This window comes from Orbicella franksi, chromosome 3, assembly GCF_964199315.1.
Source record: "Orbicella franksi chromosome 3, jaOrbFran1.1, whole genome shotgun sequence".
Lineage (NCBI taxonomy): Eukaryota > Metazoa > Cnidaria > Anthozoa > Scleractinia > Merulinidae > Orbicella > Orbicella franksi.
In genome coordinates, this window is record NC_138147.1 from 18936513 (window position 1) to 18964021 (window position 27509).

Here is a 27509-nt window from a genome sequence, read left to right on the forward strand (position 1 = left end):
AAAAGCGCAATATAAGTAATAAATGTTGCTGTTGTTGTCGTTATTTCATTATGCAACACACAGGTCACAAACCATTTGCTACTGAATAGCTGCTCAACTATTGAATTATAAATTCGAACTGTTAGCCGTTCCGTGGTGTGGTGTTATTTCCCAAGTTCACTGAAGGGATGGATGTAGAGAAACTGATTGATGGCCATTTATAGATTTGATAGTTCTAACCGATCCCAACTTCTTTTTTTAAAGTCCTTCAACGCATACCGACTACTCGGACAACAAAACCAGTCATTTTATCCTTAATATTGTTGTTGGAATGCTTGAGAGAATCATAGGCATTCGTTTTTGCAGATTTCGCCACGTAAGGGACCGTTCATTTTTTATGAGGGAGGGGGGGCTGGCGGGATTTGGGAAGCACCATTTAAAAATCACATGACCCCCCCTCAGCTTACCAATTTTTTCACATGGCCCCCCCTTATAGCGGTAATTTTTTGGGATGACCCCCCCCCTAAAAAAAATTGAACAAACAATATTTAGATTTCAACTTTTTTAATATTTCTCTATTATCCCCCTACTTCACGTTATTGTGCTCACTATGAAGACAATATTTACAATCCCTATACTACAGAGAGCTGTTGTTTAAAAAACAAATCAAAAGAAAGAGAAGTCAATTTCGGATCTCCTAGTTATGGCTCGCCCTGAGCGTGTGGCATTTGGCCTCTCATTGGCATCTTCCTCATCTGAATTGATGAATGCAAGAATGACGTCACTTGAGTCATCTTCTTCCCCAGAGTCAATGGCATCACTGTCATACTCATCATTGTCACTTTCATCCGTTTCACTGCTGTCAGCACTTGCCCTGTTGTCATTTTGTGTCAATGTCCTGGCATTTCTCAGTGTTGGTTGGCCAGCTCTGAGAGGACTCTTCTGCTGCAAGCATGAATGTCTTACAATTGCCTTTACTTTCTCACTCTTGCTGCTTTTCAAATGCTGCTTCAGCCCGAGGTGGTTCAAGTACTTGTTTAGTTCTGGAACACGTAGCGTTTTAAGCTTGGTTAGATCTTCGCACAACTCAGTCCAAGGATAATCCTCATATGATTTATCTTTTGCGTCCCTACTTAACTTTGTCTTTTCTTCTGCTCTCTTTTTCCTTTTAAATTCCAGCACTTCAAGATGCTGAAGATAATCCACCACAAAATTTGATTTGACAATAAACTTATCTGCAAATAGAGCAACGCTCTCTGGGTGAGATAAAACCAGCCTGCCACTTCCATGCTCTTTCTTCGCTTGGACCCTTGGCTGCCAGTCATCTGGATCACGCCCTTCTTTTGGGGTCTTCTGGTAGGGGAGGTAGTGGTATTCCGGTAGGCAGGAATGGTCAGGAACTGGTTTAAGAAAAAGAAGCAATCTTTCTAAGTGCGGATGGCCGTTCAAAAAGGGCGAGTGAGTTTTCCATGCCAGGGTACCAGTTGAAGCCCAGTGATGGAAGAAAACTGAACTTCTCCATCAAAGAACACAGGGCGATGGTGGAAAAGTTGAATGTCATATTGAAAGACGTAAAGGAACACGATTCCACACTCTTTCAGTCCAATGGGCTTGCTTTAAAGCAGGGGGAAGAATTTGCCCACAGTTTTAATGTAAAACAGATCAAATGTATAGAACCTAAGTTGACGAAGGTCACGCAGGACGTGGAAGCACTGGAAAATAAGAAGAGCAATTATAACAGCATATTCAAGGGCATACTCAAACAGCACATCAACAAAAGGAGAAGGAAAAAAGAAAACCGCAGAGAGTCAAATGAAAGAAAGAGGAAGCGGACTGAAAACAACGTCCAAAGAGTTTATGGAATCTGTGTTGAAAACCCGCTAGGAAATGATCTTCCACAATGCCTTGAAGAGTGTATTAAGGTTGAGGATGTTGCCACGTCGTTATTTAGAAGAGATGGGCCATACGTCGCACAGCTCTTGGAAGGGAATTATTTCACCAATGCTGCAAGAAGCAGAATCACCACCAACCTTCAGCAGGAAGTGAGAGATTGTGTTTACACCTTCATGTACCCTGAAGAGTACACTCTGACGGAAAGCATTGCTGCTTCTTGCAGCATTGGTGAAAGAGACTCCCATAGCAGCACAAGCGGCGACGAAGAACTCGACGACAGCGAAGATGAAGATGAGTGCCAGTGAAAGTTGCATTCCAAAATAACTGTGTTAAATACTTTGTTTCAGTATCTACAAATGCTTTTTGTCGCCAAACGTTTTTTTAAAGCAGAAGGAAAGTTTGTAATAAATTTGTATCCTGCCTTCTATGTTTATTCTATAGCAATTTTTTTGATATTCAGACATTATGCCATTTTAAAGTTTTACTAAAATATTTCACGTGACCCCCCCTTTTTCCCTTATTTTTTTGGGATGGCCCCCCCTCGAAAGCCATTTTTTTTCGCATGGCCCACCCCCAAATCCCACCAGCCCCCCCAAATCCCACCAGCCCCCCCTACCTTATAAAAAATGAACGGTCCCTAAATTGATCATCTTCAATTCCTCCTAGCTTCACATTTATAGGTGTAAAAAGTTAAAATTTCTTTATGGATGGATAGAAAGGCCCATTACATTGTTTAACTTGGCCTGTCTACTTACAAATGTATTACTACTACAGTAGGGAGAAATTATAGGTTGACCACTTGTTCTTGACAAGTGAAAATTTCATTACTTAGCCCCTATTTTGTAAGTGATGAACACTTTGTATATTTTCAAATCCACTGTAAACTTTTCAAACTTTATCCATAAGACTATTATTGTGTACGTTTCCTCGGTTTCTATTTTTTTTAAGTACCTATGAAATGAAAAAATCAAGTTATTCATTTAGTACAACCTATATTGCTCCAACTTTTATATGAGGCTTAAAGAAACGGATATATTTTTCTATCCTCAATGTTGGTGAAAAGGTCTCTTCATTTTGGTGGATTGATTGTGAGTCTCTCACTGATTAGTTGTCAGGTAGTAAACACAAACAGAATACCTAAATCTCTGTTTTCAGTTGCACATATATCAGAGTTGAGAATTCAATGTGTATAGTTTTATACAGTGACAGATTTGTTTTAAAACTGATGCCTTGCTGAGACCTGGTTTTAAAAACCCTAATTTCACCTAAATCATTTAAGGAACACCTCTTAACTTTTTGCATCAGTACACAGCTGAAACATTATCCACTCATCATCGTCATCATTATTAGTTCAGCTTCCTCGTTTGGAGGCTGGGGCCAGCAAAGAAAAGTGGAAATCACTTATTGGCCTTCCCATAGTTCCTTCCATTGATGCCAAAGCATAAAAAATATGCTAACAATTATTCGCCAGGAAACAAAATCATTTACACACCGTTTTCCTTCAAGGGCAACACAGTAATATATTTTAGACATATTTTCTGAAACACCAACCCTAAGCCCGCATTTATAAACTGTTCCAACTTTTTAAAATTATGGAAGGCGCTGTAGTGCAGTCGTGCTATTCTTGGGAGCAATGATGTTGATCACCCTCAACGAAAAGACACAGCTGACCACATTCGACACTGTCGCGGTTCACTCTTTTTCGCCTCACCGTAGACAGCGTAGGGTGCTGACTCGACGAAGGTGATTCCCCCAACCTGTTGCAAGCCACAAACTCTTTTCCACAAGATCCTACGATCGACAATTCCTGCAAAGAAAGTGATGCCAGCCACAAAGAACGGAATTCTTGAATATTCTTCACCTTTCTGTACATGGTTCGCATAGTTTCGTTGGTAAACCATCGCCAAACTTAATTTCTTACCCAGTTAAAAGCTCAAGCACTTTTAAAATTTCCGCTTCTTTGCTACTTTTCCGGCCGAAAATATCAACCGGGGTTTCTAAAGAAAAAAAAGAAAAAAAAAAAACGTTTTGTTGCAACAGCGACAAGTGTTTAGCCGTGAGTTAAACAAGATTGAGAATTGAGAGAATTTTCGCCCAAATCCTCCATGTCCTCCATTTTAGATTTTAAACACCGCTGCTCACAGCTGTTTCATATTTTCGCGCCAGCAAATCGGGCGAACATTCTGACTTCCAGAAAGTGAAGAATGATCATCGCAATAAATTTTCCAATTTAAACAATTGGAAAGAAGAAGCCTGAAAAAAATTCAGGGCTTCAACGGGATTTCTTTGTTTTCAAACAGCCAATCAAAAAAAATTCGAATTAATTCGAAAATCCTGGGTGCTTACCATTTGTCAGAATAAACCGGTTGGGATGACCGTTGTTAATGGTAAGGGTGTTTCCAAAATCAGCAAACTAAACGAACGAGATGGCGCTTACCATTTGCAATTCGATTTCTCGTAATTGTTTTCGGCTGATGAGAGAATGGAAACTGGAAAATTACCAAATGGTAAGGAAATTTCCGCCGTTCCTTTCCGAACGCAAAAAGAGGACTGCCTCTGAAGGTAGTCTACAATTTCTGAACGGATTTTCCGGAAAATTACTGTTCCATTTGACTTTCAACCGAAATTTCCGGATTTTTTTGCTAAATAGTAAGCACCCCGTATGTCCTCAGTTCGATTCTCGTGCCAAGGCTCTGCCGACTAAGAGGAGCGAAAAGGGCTATGGGGACGAGAATGGCAAGGCATCTCAGCAATTAAACATGGTGGACGGATTAGAGTGAAAAGCGACGTTCTGACATGGAAGGAAAACGACGGCGTCCCTATAAAGTTTGTAACTCTGAGCGGACAAAAACTACAGGAATTGTTGCAGAAAGCCTTCAAGAACTGAAAGATAGGGCAAGCTCAAAGTTTGGTGCAACGGCAGCGAACTGCCGTGTTTTTCTTGAGAGTGATGGAACCGAGATTGACGAAGAAGAGTATTTTAGTTTCCTGGAAGATCAAACAAAACTTATGATTGTTTCTGAAAGAGAGGAGTGGACGGCTGGCCAAGAGAGTAAGTTAAAATGTTGCTTGTAAGGACATGTGACATTTTCACCGGCGTTGACGCCGTTCAATCATCGATCTTACTGTTAAATTAAACAGTGGTTTAAATTTACTTTATTTAGTACTGAGAACTACTGTAAGTAAGGTTCGTAATAGAGAGTTTAAGCATGACGTTAACGGCAGACGGCAAACGGTAACGACAACTTCTGATTTTGAGTTCTTTTCTTCTAATCCGTAAATAAGGCTCACAAAAATGGAATAACGTCTCCTACTATTCATTGCAAATACAAATAATTTCTCTCTACTGTACACACAGCTGAAGCAGTTCATCTAGGAATAAAAAATATCTTTCAATTGCCTTAAGGGGTAACCCGAAATCACTGACCCCCGGTCTGGGGACCCTCACTACGGACCAAGTCTGCAGACTACCTATGGACTGGTCCATGGACTCCCCCTACGGACCCCCTCTATGGACCACCCCAAAAATATAGTAAAAATGATAAATAAATATTTCACGGGTTGTCTAATAGACTACTCGTGACGGCAAAATTTTGAACGTTACATTGTACAAATATAACAGACCTGGATTCAGGCTAGGGTGCAATTTATATCATTACACATTACCATTACCCTTGCTGTGGCCATAAAGTATACAAAAAAATGCGTGCGGGAAAGCCTCCAGGAAGCCTCGAAATTTTTGTTCTTTCCCCTCTGCCATTTTGTTCAGCCCATTCTCCAGTGGGTTTGTGAACTCATTCCAGGCTTCACAATTTGCTCAGCAGAATAACAGATACAAACAAGAATAAACGGCCTAACAATATATCTTCCATAGCTAGATTGAGCCACAAATGGAAGGTTAGAACCTTCCTTCTTACCATCGGCATCTCCTTACGCTGAAAACAGCTTTTAGGCATTTTCTTTTGGGAGGGGTGGTGGGGTGTAAAAACCCAAGTCTGGTACATTTGCACAGTGTAACACACGAAAAATCACCGACACGAGTGTGAATCTATTAGACAACCCATAAGTAAAATCTTTGTTTATTATTTTTACACTATTTTAGGGTGGTCCGTAGAGGGGGTCTGTAGGGGTAGTCCATGGACCGGTCCGTAGGGTAGACTGCGGACCCGGTCCATTGTGGGGGTCCGCGGACCGGGGGTCAGTGTTTTCAGGTTACCCTGCATTAAGTCTTGCTTGAGGTAAGTCTATTTTTTATCCGGAATAACAACAGTTCATCTAGGAATAAAAATATCTTTCAATTGCACAAAGTCTTGCTTGTAGTAGGTCTATTTTTTACGAGGAATAACAGTTCATCTAGGAATAAACTCAACAAGGATTTGTGACCTATCAACTGAAATGTCAATCAAATACTACTGCAAACTTATAATGGTTCCTCTTTTTTATGAGTTTGGACTAAAGAAACTGGAACAAGAACAAACCACATGTACTAAACTCATTTGGTATAAAAATGTGTTACTACAGTAATCAAGAGTTCATCTAGAAATAAACATCAACAAGGATTCGCGATCTATCAACTGGAATATCAATCAAATACTAAACGCAAACGTAACAGTTCCTCTTTGTAACGAGTTTGGACTAAAAAAACTGGAAAAGTCCAAGAACTGCAACACTTGCAAACCACTGCAATTTAAACGTGTCAGGTATATGTAGACATCCTAGGATGTTATTAAAAACTAAAATCCATCAATTGTAAAACATCTAGCTTGTGCTAAATACGTTTGGTACAAAAATGTGTTACTACATAATCAACAAGGATGCGGAATGAAAACCCAAGAAAATCCACGGGAAAAGTCCTGGAAAAGTCTAGATATTTAGGGAGAAAAGGTTCTTCAAACAAACTTTGTGGGGCTCCTGAAGGGATCTCAATATGGTCAATTGTGAAGTAAGGGAACTACTGCATGATACACTTTGGGTCAGCATAATTATTGATAGTATCGCATTGCCTCCTCATTTGTGGCTATTTTGTTTTTCCAGTCACCGTGAAGGGGAAAATAGTATTGTTCCTTGTGTGAAAATACCAAACCATTTTTTTGGCCACGCACGCCTGGCTACTTAGAACCCACGTGCTTGTAAATTTGACAGCGACAGCTCAAAGGTTTGTGTGGAATATTTGACTGCAGGAAATGTCACTCAAAACGATTTGCGCCAATGAAGCCGCCACCGTGTTTAATGTGTTACTTATTTCACAATCTTTTTTTCTCCTTATCATTATCCTCTCAAGTCAATCTAAGGTTCATTTTCCAGTGTATTAAACACCATGTAGTTCAATGTCAACATTCGCATGCGTTAGGTGTATTTGATGCTTACCTCCGTCCAACAGTGAACATGACATAACCAACACCCAGTCATGTTACTCCAATCGAAAGTCGTACACTATCGTAACTTTGAAATGAAATGCTGCCACACCTTTCAAATTTGACGCATAACAGACAGCGACATGAAAGAAAGCTTTACAAATGTCGAAATAATTCAGATAAGTATTACGATATTTCATGCTACGTGCATTGGTCTTCGGTATTTGCTTGTTTGTACTTGTTTCAGTTTCTTTATTTTGATTGAACTCGTTTAATACAAAGAGGAGCCATTACATTTGTGTTAGTATTTGATTGATATTCCAGTTGATAGATCTTGAATCCTTGTTAATGTCTATTTCTAGATGAACTGTTGTTATTCTTGATATAATGTACTTCCTACAAGACTTTTTTTGTGCAAGCAAGACTTTGTGCAATTGAAAGATACATGTAGTAACTGATTCATCAATTCTGGCCTAGATAGAGTTAAATAGATAGGTAGAGTTAAATTGAAATTATTTTGTTTCCTACAAAAAAATTAAAGGGTCTTTGTTTTCATAGGGGTCTTCAGTCTTCAGGTCTTCGTTTTCAATACTACCTTTTGTACCTGCCTGTTAAAAATGCAGACTGCAGACCAGGGGTAAAATGCTGACTGTGGACTGTAGACTTTTCAACTTAATCGTGTTACCATTTACATCAATGAAAGCTAACCGTAAACAGGCTAACCTGAGCGTTATTCAGGCTAACCTGAGTGTTATTCAGGCTAATGACTGGAGTGATATTCAGGCTGACTGGAGTGCAGACTTTCACTACAATTCGCCTGAATACATGTAACTCTGTTTATGGTTAGCACTTGATAATGGTAATAACACAATATATACTTAAAAAATCTGTAGTATGTAGTCTGCAATTTACCCCTGGTCTGCAGTCTGCCTTTTACCCTCACTCTGCAGTCTGTAATCCACAGTCTTCATTTTACACTGACCGATTATTGAGTGCTGGCGTAAACAGGATTATTAAGGCTAATCATAGGGAAAATCTGCACTCTGGTTACCCTGAATCAGGTTAGTCTGAATAATGCTCAGGTTAGCCTGTTGATGGTTCGCTCTCATTGATGTAAATGGTAACACAATTCAGTTACAATGTCTATAGTCTGCATTTTACCTCTGGTCCGCAGTCTGCATTATACTGTCTCTCCGTCTTCACTTTTGCCCCGGTCCCAAGTCCACTATCCGCAGTCTGCAGTCTGCAGTCGGCAGCTTTATTTTACCTTAACCTCCATTAAAATTCAATAAGAAAACTTAGGGTAGCTACACGTTTTTACTACAGCCTTGAATGACAAACCCTTGAACAAAGAACCTGGAATCCAGAATCTGGAATCCAGAATCTAGTATCTTGACTTTCATAAATTTAAAAGTTGGGGTAACTACCCATTGTTTTTAAAAGTAAATTGAGTTGTTCTATTTTCTCTATTTTTGAAATCAATTAATATGGAGTCCATAAGATTTCTTTCTCCTGTCACCTACCCAGTTGGTCACATATTACCATCTTGCTATCTTTTTGTGCATGCATTATGCAATACATGACTTTGTATGTAGGAAGAAGTTTACAGTTTGAATTCTATATAATTTTCTATGAATAGTACATGTAGTTTTTCAGCTGTAAATTGTCAGCAGCATGCAGTTAGAGATATTCTGCTATTCTGGTGTTGGTGTTAAAATACAGGATTGCTCATTAACCTTGATTTGAACACATTAGGGACATTTTGCTTGCATTATGTTGTTCCAGAAAATATTCATACTCAGGACTCTCATAGAAAGGATTGGAATTTCCTGTGGGAAAGGGGTTCTGTAAGGCCGGAACATTTAAAGAAATGTATGAAGCTAAATTAGACTTTCCGTGGAAGAGGTATACAGTTGTATGAAAATTTCTGGAACTACACATCATAGTTACCCACGTGGTAGCATAGTTGAAATTCATTTTCAATTGTCAGATTAAACACCAGATGTAGCATATGCCAGTGTTTCCGCCAGAGCGCGCCATCGTGGGAATCCCGCGTTACAATTAGAGATGGCCCCCAGAAAAAAAAAGGGGCCAATTTAGCTCTTTCCTTTTACAAGATTGCAGGCTTAACACAGGCATAATAAGTTAAAAGCCATCCCAAGACTCGAAATTGTGATCGATACGGTCACCAATGCAACTACCATTTCATCCTTGGCGACCAAAAATTCAGATTTAGTCACCATGATGGTGGCTACATTTCTCTGTGTTGACAATCAATAACTATGGAACGCCAGAACTGTCTTATGATACTTTTTTTTATTATATTGGGTGGTTATGTCATTATATTGAGTAGTTATGTTATTATATTCGGTGATTAACTCATTATACTCGGTGCTTATGTCTTTATATGCGGTGCTGTCTTCATTATATTCGGTGCTTATTCCATTATATTCGGTGCTTTCTTCGTTATATTCGGTGCTTTTTTCCTTATATTCGGTGCTGTCTTTATTATATTCGGTGCTTATTCCATTATATTCGGTGCTTACTTCATTATATTCGGTGCCTACTTCATTATATTCGGTGCTTACTTCATTATATTCGGTGCTTACTTCATTATATTCGGTGCTTACTTCATTATATTCGGTGCTTACTTCATTATATTCGGTGCTTACTTCATTATATTCGGTGCTTACTTCATTATATTCGGTGCTTACCTCATTATATTCGGTGCTTACTTCATTATATTCGGTGCTTACTTCATTATATTCGGTGCTTATTTCATTATATTCGGTGCTTTCTTCGATATGATCGTCACCAGTCTTCGCAAGGGGTCGTACAATTTGGAGGTAGTCTAGGGAAAGCCGGGAAAAACGGGTGTCACGAAAACTCAGACCCCGAAACAGACCCCGAAAACTCAGACCCCTCGAAATTAAAAACTCAATTGTTATCACCCGAATTGCTCTATGGCCACAATGGGGCGAGATGTTTATCTTCTCCAGTTTATGTTGTGTAGCCGATATTTACGTAATACCGGACTACGCAAAAGTAATTGATCGTGTAAATTGAAGATAAGCATACGGTAAAATAAAATAACATGATAAAAGAACATAATAAAAGAAAACAAATGGAAACAATTAATATGTTTCTTCGCGGATGTTCAGACCATTAGGATCAATTGTTCTGCCTTTTTGAATTAAAAAAGTTTCCCTGGCCGTACGGATAGAGTCTCGGTTAGAAACGATTTTTTCGATGGGGATTAATTGCATGTCGTTAGCAGTGTGGTTAGGAGAGGACAGGAAATGTTCGGCGGCTGTAGTAGGTTTAGATTTGTTGTTAGGGTTATCTATGGTACGGCGGTGTTCATTAAATCGGTCTTTTAATCGTCGTTTCGTCTCTCCTATGTATTGTAAATTACAGCGGTTACATTGAATCATGTAGATGAGGTTTTTAGTGTCACAGGTCAGGTTGGATTTTATGGCGCGCGTTTCCCCGGTAGAAAAGAAGGTATATGTAGTAAGTCCGTGAGAAATGTAGGGACAAGTAGCACAGTTTTTGCCACAACGGAAAAAACCAGAAGTTGTGTCGGTTTTTGCTTTTGTATTCTTCCTTTCAATTTTCGTTCACTCACATTTCGAGACCAGACATGGCGGTTCAATCGGTTCGACCTTCAAGTGCTTTTTACGTGTTGACTTTTTACGTGCCGACAGTCACGCAACGCACATAAAGTCAAAAAGCAGATTGCGATCAAACGAGTATGTTTCAGAGAACAACACATTTTTTTGCTGCATACGATTGCATAAAAAAGGTCTGTTTTGAAAAGCAGTGTCGGCTGCTGTTCTAAACCTTGTTAGTTCTTCACTGTTTGACCGACGCGACAGCGATAAACCTGAGAAGTTAAATATTTGTGTTTCACCGTTCGATCGACGCGACAACATAAACCGGAGAAGATAAACATCTCCCCCCATTGTGGCCATAGAGCAATTCGGGTGATAACAATTGAGTTTTTAATTTCGAGGGGTCTGAGTTTTCGGGGTCTGTTTCGGGGTCTGAGTTTTCGTGACACCCGTTTTTCCCGGCTTTCCCTAGACTACCTCCAAATTGTACGACCCCGTGCGAAGACTGGTGACGATCATATCGAAGAAAGCACCGAATATAATGAAATAAGCACCGAATATAATGAAGTAAGCACCGAATATAATGAAATAAGCACCGAATATAATGAAGTAAGCACCGAATATAATGAGGTAAGCACCGAATATAATGAAGTAAGCACCGAATATAATGAAGTAAGCACCGAATATAATGAAGTAAGCACCGAATATAATGAAGTAAGCACCGAATATAATGAAGTAAGCACCGAATATAATGAAGTAAGCACCGAATATAATGAAGTAGGCACCGAATATAATGAAGTAAGCACCGAATATAATGGAATAAGCACCGAATATAATAAAGACAGCACCGAATATAAGGAAAAAAGCACCGAATATAACGAAGAAAGCACCGAATATAACGAGGGAAGCACCGAATATAATGAATAAGCACCGAATATAATGAAGACAGCACCGCATATAAAGACATAAGCACCGAGTATAATGGAATAAGCACCGAGTATAATGAGTTAATCACCGAATATAATAACATAACTACTCAATATAATGACATAACCACCCAATATAATAAAAAAAAGTATCATAAGACAGTTCTGGCGTTCCATAAATAACGGTTATTTTGTCACACGTTATGTCCTTCTAGAAAATCATATTGAAAGATCTTTGCTTCAAAACATTCAACATAAGAAAAGAAGTCAATCCGTGCTTTTGCTGTGCTGTATTGATTCTCTCACATCGGTAAACTTCTAAATGACTGACCGTGTTTGAAATCGCCCTGTAATGCATTGCAGACCCTTGATCATTGACTATGTCATGTATGCCTAAGGATTGTTCTCTTGTAATGCACGGATCCTTCATACTAGTATCTGATTCAAAAGAAACTTTATTGAATAGAAACCCTTCAAAAAGCACTTACTATTAAATTTTATTATACATGTAGATCCTAATAAACTGCTTTATTTTCCTTGGTACCCTGATGTATTTTTTTCCTTCTGTAGCTTTCAATTTATTGGTCTTTTTCCTAAAAAAAATTGGCCCCTAAAAAAGATCTTCAGGGGCCACTTTGGTCCTCAAGTAAAATTTTCTGGCTGAAACACTGTATGCATGGCATGTAATCCATGATATGCCAATACAATACAATGCAACATGTGGGATGAGGTTGCCTTCCATATCCAAGGCTCATGTATAAATGCCCGTCAATAAGTTGGAGTCAAATAAATAAAATTAAAAGAAACTAATCTTGGTAAATACGTAATAAAAATTCAATGTACAAAAACTAAATACAAATACATGTCCAAATATAAGTCAAATGCTAGCACAAGAAAAAAAAAAAAACAACTAACCACTAGATACAACTCAAGTGTATACAACTTATGATCAAGTTTATTGATTAGAAACTGCCCATCCCAAAATGAAGAATATGATGCTAAAATCCCTATGATAGACAATAGTTACATTAAAGCTGGCCTTAGTTAAAAAAAAAAAAAAAATCAAATAATCTCAACATCTGGCAAAAATCCCTCATGATCCCCAGAATGTATGCAAAGTAACAAGAGTACGTACCATGTGCATGAGCTCCCCACTTCTTCTCAAGCTCCTCTTTTTTGGAACATGAAAATTACAGTATTTTCTTAGAAATCTCTTCTTATTTTTGTCAATCAACAGGTTTTAGCTCCAGTCAAGGAAGAACTGGTTCTGGTAGTTTTGTGGCTAGTTTAGAAATGAACGAAAGCATGGAGTTTGACCGTATAGATGCTGGGGAAACAACAGAAAACATTTCATCTGATCTCTTGAAAAGAATAAAAAATGATCCTGCATTTTTTATTTCATTTTCGGATGAAAGCCTCCAAGACGTGATCAACTTTGAAACAGAGCAGTTTTCAACAGCATTAGGTAGAAGTCTTGCTGAAGCCCAGCACAGCCAGGAGGCATGTCAACAAGAATTGGACAGAAGGATGCAGCTCAGGGAAGCCACTCAGTTGCTTAAACTTTTTGAGAGAGCTCGGCAGAATCAAGCCAATGAAAATGATGTTCAATCTGGGAATAAGCGACCAAGGACTGTTGATGAGTAAAAAAAAACAAAAACAAACAAACAAAAAACAGACATACATGGAGTAATTTATACAGATCAGTAATGATGCTCTGTGGTACATGTACTGCACATAGAAAATTGTGAGGTATGGAAACCGCTTTTGATCAAATCTCAAAATCTTGGAATTCCTGGAGATGGGTAACAAATCACTGTTTTGGGGTTTCTCTCTTGCCATCTAAAATCAAAAAGTATATTAGTCTCATATTTACAATGGAGGGTCTTAATGCCATGAGCAGTCTTGAATTTTGTCATTCCAGCAAGTATGTAGCCCTAGAAATATGGCATATCTTCAGTCTGTTACATGTATTGCAAAATTGCAACAAATTGTGAGAAGTTTCCATGGAGCTACATGTATGTAGCAAATACTGTAGTTGGAGAATGATTTTGTTCCAAATAGCAAAGTCCACAGAATTCAGGTCTTTGTCAAATGTACATAAAGTTTCCACTAATAAAGTTGTTTTGGCAGTTAAAGTGAAGTTGGTAGTCTGTACTCTTACGGTATGTAAAAGACAGTGTAGATCATTGGGAGAGCAACAGTGATGACCCTTTGTGTTGCCCTGCCTGGTAGCAGTCAGACCTTGATCTTAATACCTTAACACCAATCACTTTGTAATGTGAAATGCTAACAGCCGGGGTAAAAACGTAGTTATCAAACATAAGTTACAGAATTTAGTGGAACAATTAGCGTGCCCACAGTCCAGTATCAATCAATCAATCAATCAGTCAACCAACCAACCAACCAGCCAATCAACTAACCAACCAACCAACCCATCAATCAATCAATCACCTAACCAATCAATCAATCAAAAACTTTATTTATCGCATCTAGAGTTCTAGCCAGCCATCAGGCCTACTGGTAAGGGACAATTGTCCTTCATCCATCAGCATCACCTCCTGAAAGGACATCTCTCTCACCTTTTTATTTGCTAACATTTTTTTCTTATGGGAACAATTGTTCTCAAAGCTTTTGGTTTTTTTATTTTTTATTTTTTTTTATTGCAATAACATTACATTAGATACAAAAAAAAATGCCTACTCTACTTACAATGTTAACGTAACTTCAAAGCTCTTGGGTGATGACATATATTTTAAAACACATAAGAAACTACACTCGACCTTTGATTGGTTGACAGCCATTTACATCTTGGATTAAAAGAAAGAGAATTGCAGCTTATTAAATAAAATAGACAACTCTTTTTCTTGTAATACTTGTGAAAGTCTGGGAGAATTTCCTTGCGGTACAATTGACTACAGTATTATTTTCCTTTTCTTGGATGGTGCATGTAGGTAGGTGGGCAAAGTTGTCACAACCCTAGAAGTCCCCAACTCTCAGGAGTCAACAAGCTCCAACCAGGTTTCCATAGCATAAAATAACTAGGAGTATCTCACCCAGATAGGACACTAGTGCACCACAGATACTTGTCCATGTTACCCCCAAACGTTTATTTTTGTTAGGGTGCGCTGCCTTACAATTTGCCAAAACCATTTAATGTACTCCTGAGTGCTGATGGGAGAAAGGCACTGTGAGAGTAAAGTTTTCCCCCAAGAATGTAACATGATGACCCTGGCCATGGCTCACATCCCAACTACTTGATCCAAAGTCTATCACTCTAACCATTAGGCAACTGGCACAGTGGCACCCACTCTTATAGTAAATAGATACTATATTATTGCAATAACATGAAAAGAAGCCTTATCATTTTATAATAATGTATTTATTTAGTAGTAATGATTGAGTAAATATAAATGTAGATTTAGCCAAGGCTTATGGTGGACCAGCGCAGTAATTTAACTCTGAATTTACTCGATGATACCATTTTCACGCCTGTACCCCGGCGTTGACAAAATCTGGATCAGACCGGATTGGATCACGGACCGGATCACGGATCGGATCATGGATCGGATCACAGACCAGATCACGGATCGGATCACGGATCGGATCACAGAAAAAAAAACAAAACAAAGTTTTAAAGAAAAAAAAATCCCCCCAAAAATCAAATCGTTTATAAGATAATAATAAATAAAAAATAAAAGTGGAAGACTAAAATATGTTAAATGAAAATAAGAATCCCGAATTTGACGCAACGACATGTTAATTACAGAGAATGACAAGAGGTCATTTAAAAAGCCACATAACCGCTTAATTTACGACGAATTTAAATTGTAATGAACAAGCAGATGTAGTTATATTTGAACGTTAGTTGACTCAAACCTCCCATTCTCGTTTTTGAAATTGTTGCCCGTATCAGTAGCTAATTCTTGGCTACATTTTCGTGTCAGATGTGAGCGTTACAGTTGGCGTTACAGTTAATGAGAAAACTTATGTACGAAAACTTATGGACATGGCTTGCTTTAAAGGAGCTACGTCACGATTTGCACGTCTTGAAAAAACTAGCCTAGTTTTTCGAGTTTGTCATTTGCAGTCCTCGTTAATCTTTGCCATCCTTAACGATCCTCATTCCGTTTTGATTTGTTCTTGCCTCTTAAGTGTTTTCTATCCTAGAACACGATCATTTTAAGGTTTTATTCTATTTAAAGGCAACTCTTTACGATCCTAAAAATGACTCTAAAAATCGTGACATAACTCCTAATATGTTGTTCATTCTCGGGTTGCGCTATCGTTCACACTATCGATGTTATTCCTATAATTTTTTGTAAAACAGCTATATTTCCTTGAAATACAAATGGTTTGTTTCGTTTTATTCCAGTGCGAAATATTGTATTCCAAACTCACATCTTGTAAAAGTATAGACTTGTCTCAAAAATGGAAATTGTTTGAAATCATCAGGTGTTTAATTTTTTTTTAGTGTTTTTAGTTTTTGTGTTTCGATTCATACGTTCGTCCTATTATTGCCATGCTGACTCGTTTTATGACAGTTTACCTTTGATGCAAGTGAATATACGAAATATCATTTATCTGAACTGTGGAGAAAGATATGAAGACATGATTGATCATCGCAATTATACATACAACTTAAGCGGTCATGAAATTAAAGCCTGAAAAAAAATTCAGGCCTGAATGGGACTCGAACCCTTGACCTCTGCGATACCGGTGCAGTGCTCTACCAACTGAGCTATCAAGCCAACTGGGAGTTGATCACATTGTGAGTTCGTAATATACCCGTAGATGGTGAAGAGTGTGAATATATAAGTGAATATACGAAATATCATATAGTTGAACTGCGGAGAAAGATATGACGACATGATTGATCATCGCAATCAAAACCCAACAGCTTGAAAAAAATTCATCTGTGACCAGCTCCCAGTTGGCTTGATATTATAAAAGAATAAAGGAATATCACACCTAAATTAAATAAAACGTTCTGCTCACAGTAGTCACTCTAGTGTAATTTGCTCAACAAAATTTTGAATTTTGAATTTTTTCCCTTGATCCGATCCGTGATCCGGTCCGATCCAGATTTTGTCAATGCCTTGCTTGCTCCTTTTCAGTGATTTTGTTACCTGATGAATGAAATCATTGCACATCCCCAAGTTAGCTTTCATCCCCCCAGGGCGGGGAACTTTCATTCTAATTAATGGACATTTCGGAACTTTTTCAGCCCGTTTGCCCGTGCTGAAAATTCCAGCCCGGTTTTTCAAAGCGGGCTGGAATTTTCAGCTTGGACTAAAACCTTTTCCATTTAATCGCCACTTTTTTCACGAGGATTTCTTTCAAAAACAAGGCTGAAATTCACCATGTATAAATCACCCCATAAGACGTTTTGGTCAGAAAGACATGTAGGGTAATGTAGGGCATCGACTTTGGCTATTTTGGTGCCAAATAGGGTATGGTTTTTGTACTAAGTATGTTTCTTAGAAGAAGCTATCCTACCTAATAAAAGCATACAAACATTGCCTTTCACATTGGTCTGAACTAGGGAACTAATAAATTTATTATATGGTACAGTGTAGGTCTGAAACAGGGTATACGACAGGGACAATCGCAGATTTTGGTCTTAAATAGGGTAAGGGCTTTGGGGAGCAGGCTGCACAACCCCACCCAATGTTTCTGGGAGTAGCTTCCCTTGTGGAGGCGCTGTGGCCTCATGATTAGTGTGCTCGACTATGGATTGAGCGGCCCTAGCTGGGCCACACTGTGATGTGGTCTTGGGCAAGGCACATTACTCTCACAGCGCCTCTCTCCACCCAGGTGTACAAATGGGTACTGGTGAATTTAATGCTGGGGGTTACCTTGAGATGGACTAGCATCCCATCCGGAGGGGTGGGGGAGTAGAAATATTCCTAGTCGCTTCATGCTTGAGAAATTGGGATAGGCTCCGCCCTGATTGGCCACTTGGATCATATTCAGACTGTACCCAATAGTGTACAATGAAAAATACCTACAACAGCACTTTTTATCCCACAAAAGAACAGTCTTGCCAATTTTATTAGTCACACAAACAACCAACTTTCTTAAACTTCATGTACAGGACTTGAACCTTTGTAATTCAAAAATCAAGCAAATGTCAGTGCTGTCTCTGTTGGCAGCACAAGATTGCAATGTACATCAACATTACATGTGGAAACCAATGGCATACATGTAGGGACATTTAAGAAAAAAAAATGTTCAAGTCATTACATTTTGGAGATGTTACACGAGCTTGGTTCAGTAACCATCTGGCCCAAAATCTTTGTAATAAGGAGTTTTTTTGTCAAGCGCCTCAAGATCAAATGGCTGCTTTCCAAGTCGAGGCTTTCTTTTGCTCTCCAAGCTGAAGGCAACAGGTTAAGGAAACAGAATACCAGTAATGAGTATTACAATTTCACTTGAACAAAAATATCCCAAAGGCCTTCCCACTTGCTTTCTCTTATCGACAGGCTTCCAGCAAGGGTGGAAAAAGACTTTGCAGGCTAGCATAATAAACTATACACTGCAAGTGTTCAAACAGTGGTCAGTATTCTTGAACCTACACTGACAAACAATGTACATGTACAGTGTATGAAATAAAAATTATTTGCAAATAGAGCTCTATTACAATGTCCAGAGGCAGTCAAAAAAGGGAATATGGAATCTTGTTTATAAAAATACACATTCACATCAGAATTGTTGTATTCAGTTATGTTGGTGTGCAGTTGCTCAAGGTCTCTCACTGTCTTTCAATAGCTGGACATGTCTCTGTCTAGCCCCTACACGTAATAATAATAATGTAGGGACAATGTAGGGCATACATGTATACGTGTACGTACATGTTTAAATATTGGTAAAATTATTTACAACTGGTCTGATATCAAGAGAAACTGGCTGCAACAAAGAGAATCATGAGTAGAAATAGAGAGATTATTGACAGAAATAACTTTTACTGGATCTCAAAAATTATTTGAAGTTTTATTTTATCGTCAGCATAATATTTATGTATACTTCCAAAGCTGGACTTTGCATGCTGTTTAATAGCTCTTTTGCAACACACATTTTTGTCCTTCAGGTAGAACATGACATTTTATGCCGAGATGCTTAAACATGTGCCTATTTTGTTAAAGGATACTATGCATCACACTTTTCTCTGCCCTCACGCAAAAAATTATCTCTTTTCTGTTTTTCCAGTACAGGATCTGCCATGAGGTAGTCCATCATAAGTCTTGTTATCAGAGGCTGTGTATTAAAAATGAACACACAAAAATCATTTCAAAACATAAAGGCCAATCACAGTGCTCAGAACTATTGTGTTTTGTGCACAGTGGCATGTACATTAAGTTTACTTAACAAATACATTTGTAGATTCCGAGATGCCATGTGTCTGTTCAGTAATAGATGACTGTTCAATAACAGACGACGTCAAAATGTGGTATGAACAAAAAAGTGGCACACAAGGCGATAGCTGAGTGTCACTGATGTTTTTACCACATTTTGATGTCTTCTGTGATCTATTACTGAACAGATGCATGGCAGCATGGAATCTATTTGTTTTGTATCATAGAGACAGAAAAGCCTTTTTTTTTTTTCAAAATCATTCAACAAAAGTTAAAAGCCGGGCCTTTGCCCACTTTAACAAACATGAAAAAAGCAATTTGACGTAATCTATTGTCTAAACAAAATGATGCCATCTCATTGGTTGCTATGCGTAGCAAAGAATTGTGATTGGTTCAGGGAAATTGCACCACTGCCACAGCCTTGACAAGACTTTATTGTACTTAATCTCTCATCCAGTCACATAAAATATTATGTAACCTAAATTCTCAAAACTTTGCACCATTTTTAAAGAACAGAGGTATACGTAGAATGTTTGTGGTACTGACATCATTTATGCATCTGTCCTCTAATAGATCATAGATGAGAACCAATAATGCAAGAATAATTTGACTTATTACATCATGTAATTATATAAATGTACATAGACATATGCAAACAAAAAATGAACCACTGCAATGGTATTATTATAATCTTACATCTCTTTTTCCTGTTTCATCTGGTTCTTCTGTTTGATACAAAAACAGAAAGTCAGAAAGAAATGATTAACATGCATAAATGTTATTACATAGCAACAGCAAAGCATACCATGGACCTACATGTAAACCCCTCTGTTATAACAAAGAAGCTACAAATATGTACACTGCATGTGGCATATTCATTAATTGGCCAAGTCTTGCTGATTGTGATTTGTCTTGAGTAGTCTTTTTAGTTGTAGCTGTTACATTTTTTGTGTTTAAATTCTATCTCAGAAAAGTCATGTTTTTTTTTTAACTTTGAAAGTTATGGATATCAAAAAAATGACTCAAAATATCACCACATAGCTCCTTTAAGTTTGAACATTATAATATCACACTATTAAAGTCAACAAGTCGGCAAGCAAACTTTCCTGTTGCTTGTAACACAGTGCATCAGAGCCTGTTTGCAGGCTATCTGGAGACCAGCATACTAATCATTAGGCCATGGTTTCTCCCACAGTACAAGTATTATGTTACTTAAGGGCAAATTATGAACAATGAACTGTTAAAAACAAATTTAAGGCTTCAAGCTACATGAACAACATCCCTGACTTAATTGCATGTACAGATCCCTGTAATTTTTTTCCTACATACTTACCAATGAATCTTTCATAAAAAAGACAGCCTAGTACTCCGCTGATGAAAACCAGGGACTATTGGAACAAATAACAAGGCATGATTAGAGAACATTTGTCACACCAGTCAAGGTGCTTCCTCAGAATTGCATTGCGCATCCCTACTGAGCACGATTTTCGTGTCATTAGCGTACAGTCACGAGCACGTGCACATACACAACATATACAAAATGGTGGCTTTTTCTAAATGGCTTGATTTGCGAGAGACAAATCATCGTTTTTTCCTTGGAAACGAGTACCGGGACCCAACGATTTTTTTATTTAGGTTGAATGCAGAAATCACCATCTTTCTATACAGTGAATATGGACCAATTTCTATCGCAGAGAAAAAAATTGTCATGGAAAATGAGAGCATAGCTAGCACTCGTACAAGTCAAACAAGATAATATGTGGCCCCAGAACACTGCGTGCTTGGAACATATTGTATCCTTGTTGACTAAACTTATTTATGAGTGCCCTTATCATGAAACGTACATCAAATTGTTCTTTTAACATTTATGCAATACATCCATTGTTGTATTTCTTGCTTAACTTTCTGTCTATTTTTCTGCTCTCTTAAAGTGTAAGGTGAATGGTTCAAATATAAACATTTCTTAAAGCAGATAATTTCAGGAATTATGGGGATTATTGATGGTCCTCCTGCTCCTAAACGAATATGGGGACCCCTCTTTTTTATTTCAAATTTTAAGTTCTCTTGATATAAGCAACCAACAGGTAAAGTTTGACAGAAAATCTATTGTTAGTTCTATTTCGATGGAATTACCTTAATATCCATAAATTAAGTAATTGTTGCAGCTACTGTATAATTAACATGGTTGCCACTTTTCAAAATTCCCTGACTTTTCATTGATAAAAATATAATTTGCCTGACCAAAATGTCAGAAATAGTTACTGTAGCAGCCTCTAGCCTCTGCTGACAGCCATCCTTTCCATCCATTCATTCAGACTGATAAGTTTTCAACAAACTTTATCTCTCCATTAAGGAAAAACACTGTTGAGATCACAGTGATCCCAACGTTTCAAAAGCATTACATCAAAACAAAATTAAATCAATTAGATGCCTATAGATATACTTACTGGTGTTTTCCAGTTTGTTATTATTCTTCTCAACAAACTGCGCTCATCTTCACCAGAACCCCTTGTACTTGAGATATTCTTCACTGGTTGATTGATTCTTACTGCAATCAAGTATCACGATAGACCTTTTTACTGATATGGCAGCCATTTTGAATTCCAGTGTTTCAAATAGCTATTATGAAATGCTTAGGGGGCAAATGAAGGGGTGCATGGAATAAAGCCCTAAGTGACTTTTGGAACATTTTAAGGTAGCCAGGTTTGAAATACGTACTAGCAATTTTCACAGTTTACTCTGGTTTTAATTCTTGTCTAAAAAGAACTCTTAATTATTGCTAGTTGTTTTTAGACAATGATGAAAACCAGAGTAAACTGTAACAATGGGTAGAGGGTACATGTATTTCAATGCTGGTTACCGCAAAGTTTTCCAGAAGTCACTTGGGACTTAATTCCATGCACTCCTTCAGATGCATGCCAGTTTGCCTCCTGAGCATCCCACATTGACAATGTCTCTCAAATCAACAGAAATCAAAATGGCCACCGTATTGGTAAAAAGGTCTGTTCTAAATACTAATTTAAACTTCATTACCATGATACCAATTATGGGAATCAAGTTGTATGGAGTGATTTACTTTTCAAGCATTGTAAATATATACAAAGCCAAAGCAATAGCAGACTTGCACAATGGTGTCATACGTCTACAACTACATTGTACCAGACCTCATTTTGTGTTTGTTTTATTTTTTAAATTCTGAAATCACTGACAGTGAAAAATAACAACAAAAATGATTAATCCTAATTAAAATGTGAAAAAGAAAAAGTGATGGATTTTGGTCTTTGTAGTGAGATGACACCACTGTGAAAATTGCCTATTACAATGGCCATTGGCCATGGTAACACAATGAACGTAAGCAATACCAATTCATGAACCAATAGGAATTTGACGTAAATACATGTGAAGCCAGTGCAAAGCAAAGAAAAGATATGAGTCAACAATGTGCAATAAAATTATAGGCTTTAAATTGATTTAATTTACATGTGATTTGTTTTAAAGTACATACATGAAGTAGATACATGCACATACTGTGCTTGTACAGTCTGGGGATAAAGAACAAACATTAGGATATAATGAACACTAATTTGTAACTAGAACCGCAAAAATTTGAGTCAAAAGTTCATTTACAGTAAATGCACAAAGTAGTGCACAAGTGTCCCCTACTCACAATATGAGGAATCGATCAAATATTAATGATTTATGTATGTGTATTGAATGAGACCTGATTGCCTTAAGTGTGCGGTACTATGTTACACTTTGGGCCATTGGGAATTTGAGCGCTCTACAAGGCATTGTATTGTTGAGATTCGAGTTATGCAAATGTAATCATATCACTTTAGACTTGGTTTAAGCGAATGTTGTAAGATTAGTCAGGCGTCACCAGCCCACGCACGGTTCGGACTGGGAACTGTTTTCAAAATATTATAGGATGTGTTGTGTTAAGGAGAGCACTTGGCGAGTGAGATCGATCAAGTTCTGTCATCTGTATCAGTGAGTTTAGCCGATTAAAACCTGTTGTTTGTTTTTGGACTGAAATCAAGTTGTGAATATATTGTCAGAAGAAACATTTCCGACAGTATGGAGTTTAAAATAACTAAGGATAAAATCGTGCAGTGAAATAAAATGTTACTCTGTTTGAATAAAATAAATAAAATATACTCACCTTGCCTGGTTTCTGTTGTCCATTTGGCCCATTTCATCATTTTTGAGGGGTTTTGAGGTGTTTGTTGCAACTTTCTATACAAAAGACCTGTACTGCAAGGCCGTTTTCTAGCCGAAATTCGAATTCGAATCCCCTCCAATGCAAAGGAGGATTATTCATTTCTCTCCATTTATGGTTGGCCTGCAAATATCTTCCTAGATACTGCTCCAGTTCAAATGACTATTGCTTCACTACTGGAGCTTTCAACTTTCTGCCACACCTTGTAACCATCCTTTCGACTACAGTACGGCTTGAAACCAACATTAGCCACCGATTCAGCGTGACAACTGCAACTTACCAGACAGGTGCACAGTCAAAACTTTCACTAAAAAGATACCACTCTCTCCCGACAACCCCGCGAGAGCATTTTGACGCCTCATTGTAAGGTAAGACCAGTAATGTTGATTTCAAATTGTGCCGGAGTCGAAAGGACAGTCACAAGATGTGGCAGAAAGTTGAAAGCTCCAGTAGTGAAGCAAAAATTGTTTGAATTGGAGTGGCAAAGAGCAAGATTTTTCCAAGCCGACCGGAAAAGAAGAGAAATGAACTATCCTTCTTCACGTTGGAGGGAAAAATCGAGCAGCGGATTCAAATTCGGCTAGAAAACAACCTCACGGTACAGGTCGTTTGAAACAGCTCTGTCCAGCCTTGACTTCGTCTACAGAATGTTGTGACAAACACCTCAAACCCCCCAAAAAATGATGAAGTGGGCCAAATGGACGACAGAATCCAGGCAAGGTGATTGTATTTTCTTTATTTTACTCCAGAAATAAAAAAAAAGTGCAAGAAAAAAAGTACTCGGTCTGCAGGGTCTGCACGGTCTGCAGTCTAGAGTCTGCATTGTCTGCGTTTTGGCATGACCAGAACTGAAACTTTACGATTGCTTTCATCCCAGGGTGTGCAATTAAAGAAATCAACATTGATTGACAATCGATAGCAATATCCAATTAATCGATTGATATTGATAATCGACAACCAATCAATGAGGAGGATTTGTGTGAGTGATACCAATCAATAGCAATTAACTTATTTTATCGATTGATAACGATTGATAGTTTCCTTTTCCGATCATCGATTCGACACCCAAGCTTTTATTTGCAAAGTTTTGAAGGATACACGTACTGTACAATGTGGGGCCCAGTTATCGGCCGGGCCCAGTTCTCCGCCACTTTTTGTTCAGCGTTTATTTTTCGTGCCACAAATGAATCTGAATAAAAAGCAATTTTTTCCAAAGGTAGCTTGATTCCTTGTCTTCCATTCTGCCGAGTTTTGTTTTGTCCTGCTGAGTTTTTCTGTGAGAAGGTCGAGGTGACGCAAAGGTAGGTGAATTTGGTTTCCCTGAAAATGTGTTTGTTTACGGCTACTCAAATTACATGGTTTAATTCAAGTTTATATTTTGTCTGTCTACAAAGCCCAAAAGAGCCAATTCTTGGCATAAAGGACATAGAGTGATAAAGCTATCTGTTAAAAATAAACTTTTCCTGGCCTGTTTAATTCTTTGACCTAAATTCACTCCTCAATTTTTCCCTAGTACTTTTGCGTATTTGCCTATTCTCGGCCACCCGGCTCGCCTTCAACACTAAAAGCACTCATACATGTAGTTTTGTGTGGAGTATTTGTGTCAAGTCAGTTGTAAAAATAAAGCTGTAATGGGGTTGCATGCTGAAAATTATGAGCTCTGACTGAACCCCGTTTTAAATACCCAACTCTCCTTTAGTCTCGCTTGACTGCACTTAAGAGAAAAACTAGGTGTGCAAAAAACTTCCTTTTCTAACATGAAAGCTCTTTAAGGATAATTTGTGATCGAAATCTCAAAACACAAGCCTTATAAGTGATTTAACAACAGAAAATGGTGATAAAGTGTTGCTTATTCTGAGGAATCGCGCGCACTCTTTTGTGGTCGAGAACTGGGCCCGCTGGCCGATAACTGGCCCACGAACGAAGCCCCCATTTTCATTATTACTCGGGAGAAAACAGTGTTGAGCAGTCGATAGCTCTACATGTGTGAACTGAATGCTGAAGCTAGTTCTGCGTAAAATTTTAAGTCCTTACGGCTATTCCAAGGTAAGAAATACAAGTTTACGTTTTTTGTAGCCGAGAACTGGGCCCCATACTGTACATGTATGAACCAACCTCCTTCAAGAATTTAACTACATGTATCTGAATGTCGCATCAAATGTCGCAATTAATTCCATATAAATATGTTGCTTACTTCTCTCAGTTATTCTCAAGTTTAGTCTTGTCAAGAATGAGCATAGGGTTACAATATAAACTTGTTTAAGCATACAGTGTGGGGCCCAGTTGTCAGCCGGGCCGAGTTCTCGGCCACTTTTTGTTCAGCGTTTACTTTTTGCGCCACAAATGAATCTGAATAAAAAGCAATTGTTTCCAAAGGTAGCTTGATTCCTTGTCTTCCGTTCTGCTGAGTTTTGTTTCGTCCTGCCGAGTTTTTCTGTGAGCACGTCGAGGTGACGCGAAGGTAGGTGAATTTGGTTTCCCCGAAAACGTGTTTGTTTATGGCTACTCGAATTACATGGTTTAATTCAAGTTTATATTTTGTCCGTCTAGAAAGCCCAAATGAGCCAATTCTTGGCATAAAGGATGTAGAGTGATAAAGCCATCTGTTAAATATAAACTTTTCCTGGCCTATTTAATTCTTTGACCTAAAATCACTCCTTAATATTTCCTTAGTACTTTTGCGTATTTGCCAATTCTTGGTCACCCCGCTCACATTCAACACTAAAAACGCTCATAGTTTTGTGTGGAGTATTCGTGTCAAGTCAGTTGTAACATAGTTAGTGGAGGGGACTAACTCCACTAACTATGGTTGTAAAAATAAAGCTGTAATGGGGTGGCATGCTAAAAACTATGAGCTCTGACTTAACCCTGTTTTAAATACCCAACTCTTTTTTAGCCTCGCTTGACTGCACTTAAGAGTAAAACTAGGTGTGCAAAAACCTTCCTTTTCTAACATGAAACAAAACTCTTTAAGGATAATTTGTGATCGAGATATCAAAACACAAGCCTTATAAGTGATTTAACAACAAAAAATGGTAATAAAGCGTTGTTTATTCTGAGGAATCGCATGCACTCTTTTGTGGCCGAGAACTGGGCCCGCTGGCCGATAACTGGGCCCACGAACGAAGCCTCTATTTTCGTTATTACTCGGGAGAAAACAGCTTTGAGCAGTCGATAGCTCTACATGTGTAAACTGAATACTGAAGCTAGTTAAGCGTGAAATTTTAAGTCCTGACGGCTATTCCAAGGTAAGAAACACAAGTTTACGTTTTTTGTGGCCGAGAACTGGGCCCCATACTGTACATGTAACACTTCAGCTTTCGCGATGTATTTAGCTTTCGAAATTTAGTTGTCCGATTCGACTCAATCGTGAAGACATTGAGAGTTGGAAGCACAACTCAATTCACTGCTAAGGCTATTACAACCCTAAACTTACTAGTTAAATCAGTAAAGGGAAAAAAAAACTTACAGGATCGGTGAGATATTTGTGCCAGTCTGGTCCACAACAACTGCCCTCGTCCGGCCATCTTGGATCAGAACTTGCAACTGGCCGGCTCTAGGCCCCCTCGGCTTGACTGTGTAACGCCTGACGAAAAGTTGCTCTTTTCCAAGCCTCCGCTCAGAGTCTACCAAACAGAAGAGGGTGGCAAATCGTCATTAGGGACTTTAAGCAACGACAACGCGGACGGCGACGGGAACGCCACAAGATCAGGGAAAAGCCAAAAGGTCCACTGCGCATGATTGGCGGGAAACAGGTTGACGTTCTGCGTTCGGGCCCGACGTGAGCGAAGCTCATTTCGCGTTGTCTGAAAACGTGAGTTTTCGCTTTCGTTTCCTCTGCTGTATCAATGCTAAATAACCCGTGTTACTAATTTCGAGGAACTTTAATGCTTGTTTTCTCTTGTTATGTGAGGTATTTCATTTTAAAGGAACGTCGAGAAATCTGAAGCGAACTCAAACCAGTCGGCGTACATGTGAGTGCCCATTCTCCCTCGCCGTTTTTACATTCGCTTCAGACCTTTCGTTCGAATATTAACCGTCGCCCGCATTCGCAAAAAATACGACTGTTTTGCGGTCTATATCTTTTTGAAAGCTTATGTAAATAAAGACAACTTACACGAATTTCAATCGAAATTTTTCCTTTCAAGAAGTACTCAAATGTCAAATGGCTC

At 38.4% G+C, this 27509-nt stretch overlaps 2 protein-coding genes across 2 annotated transcripts; one reads left to right on the forward strand and one right to left on the reverse strand.

The window, feature by feature from the left end:
* The first annotated feature begins 4398 nt into the window (after positions 1 to 4398).
* On the forward strand, positions 4399 to 14510 carry LOC145482631 (DNA fragmentation factor subunit alpha-like). Its single transcript, XM_081461241.1, has 2 exons — positions 4399 to 4924; positions 13004 to 14510. Exons 1-2 carry the CDS (start codon positions 4669 to 4671, stop codon positions 13408 to 13410), a joined length of 663 nt encoding a protein of 220 aa, XP_081317367.1. The 5' UTR covers positions 4399 to 4668; the 3' UTR covers positions 13411 to 14510.
* A 2662-nt stretch (positions 14511 to 17172) lies between these two features.
* LOC145482641 (uncharacterized) lies at positions 17173 to 27335 on the reverse strand. Its single transcript, XM_081461252.1, has 6 exons — positions 26807 to 27335; positions 21566 to 21666; positions 20452 to 20506; positions 19815 to 19843; positions 18914 to 19020; positions 17173 to 18142 (listed from the first exon to the last, which is right to left on the reverse strand). Exons 1-6 carry the CDS (start codon positions 26862 to 26864, stop codon positions 18037 to 18039), a joined length of 456 nt encoding a protein of 151 aa, XP_081317378.1. The 5' UTR covers positions 26865 to 27335; the 3' UTR covers positions 17173 to 18036.
* Positions 27336 to 27509: the final 174 nt, after the last annotated feature.

Excerpts from the sequence above, each read along its gene's own strand:
- LOC145482631 (XM_081461241.1), top strand. The coding sequence starts at position 4,669 with ATGGAAGGAAAACGACGGCGTCCCTATAAAGTTTGTAACTCTGAGCGG. Across the intron at positions 4,925-13,003 it reads GTGGACGGCTGGCCAAGAGA|GTTTTAGCTCCAGTCAAGGA; the intron begins GTAAGTTAAAAT and ends GTCAATCAACAG.
- LOC145482641 (XM_081461252.1), bottom strand. The coding sequence starts at position 26,864 with ATGGCCGGACGAGGGCAGTTGTTGTGGACCAGACTGGCACAAATATCT. Across the intron at positions 21,667-26,806 it reads ACAAATATCTCACCGATCCT|TAAGAATCAATCAACCAGTG; the intron begins GTAAGTTTTTTT and ends ACTTGATTGCAG. Across the intron at positions 19,021-19,814 it reads ATGAAACAGGAAAAAGAGAT|CCTCTGATAACAAGACTTAT; the intron begins GTAAGATTATAA and ends TTTAATACACAG.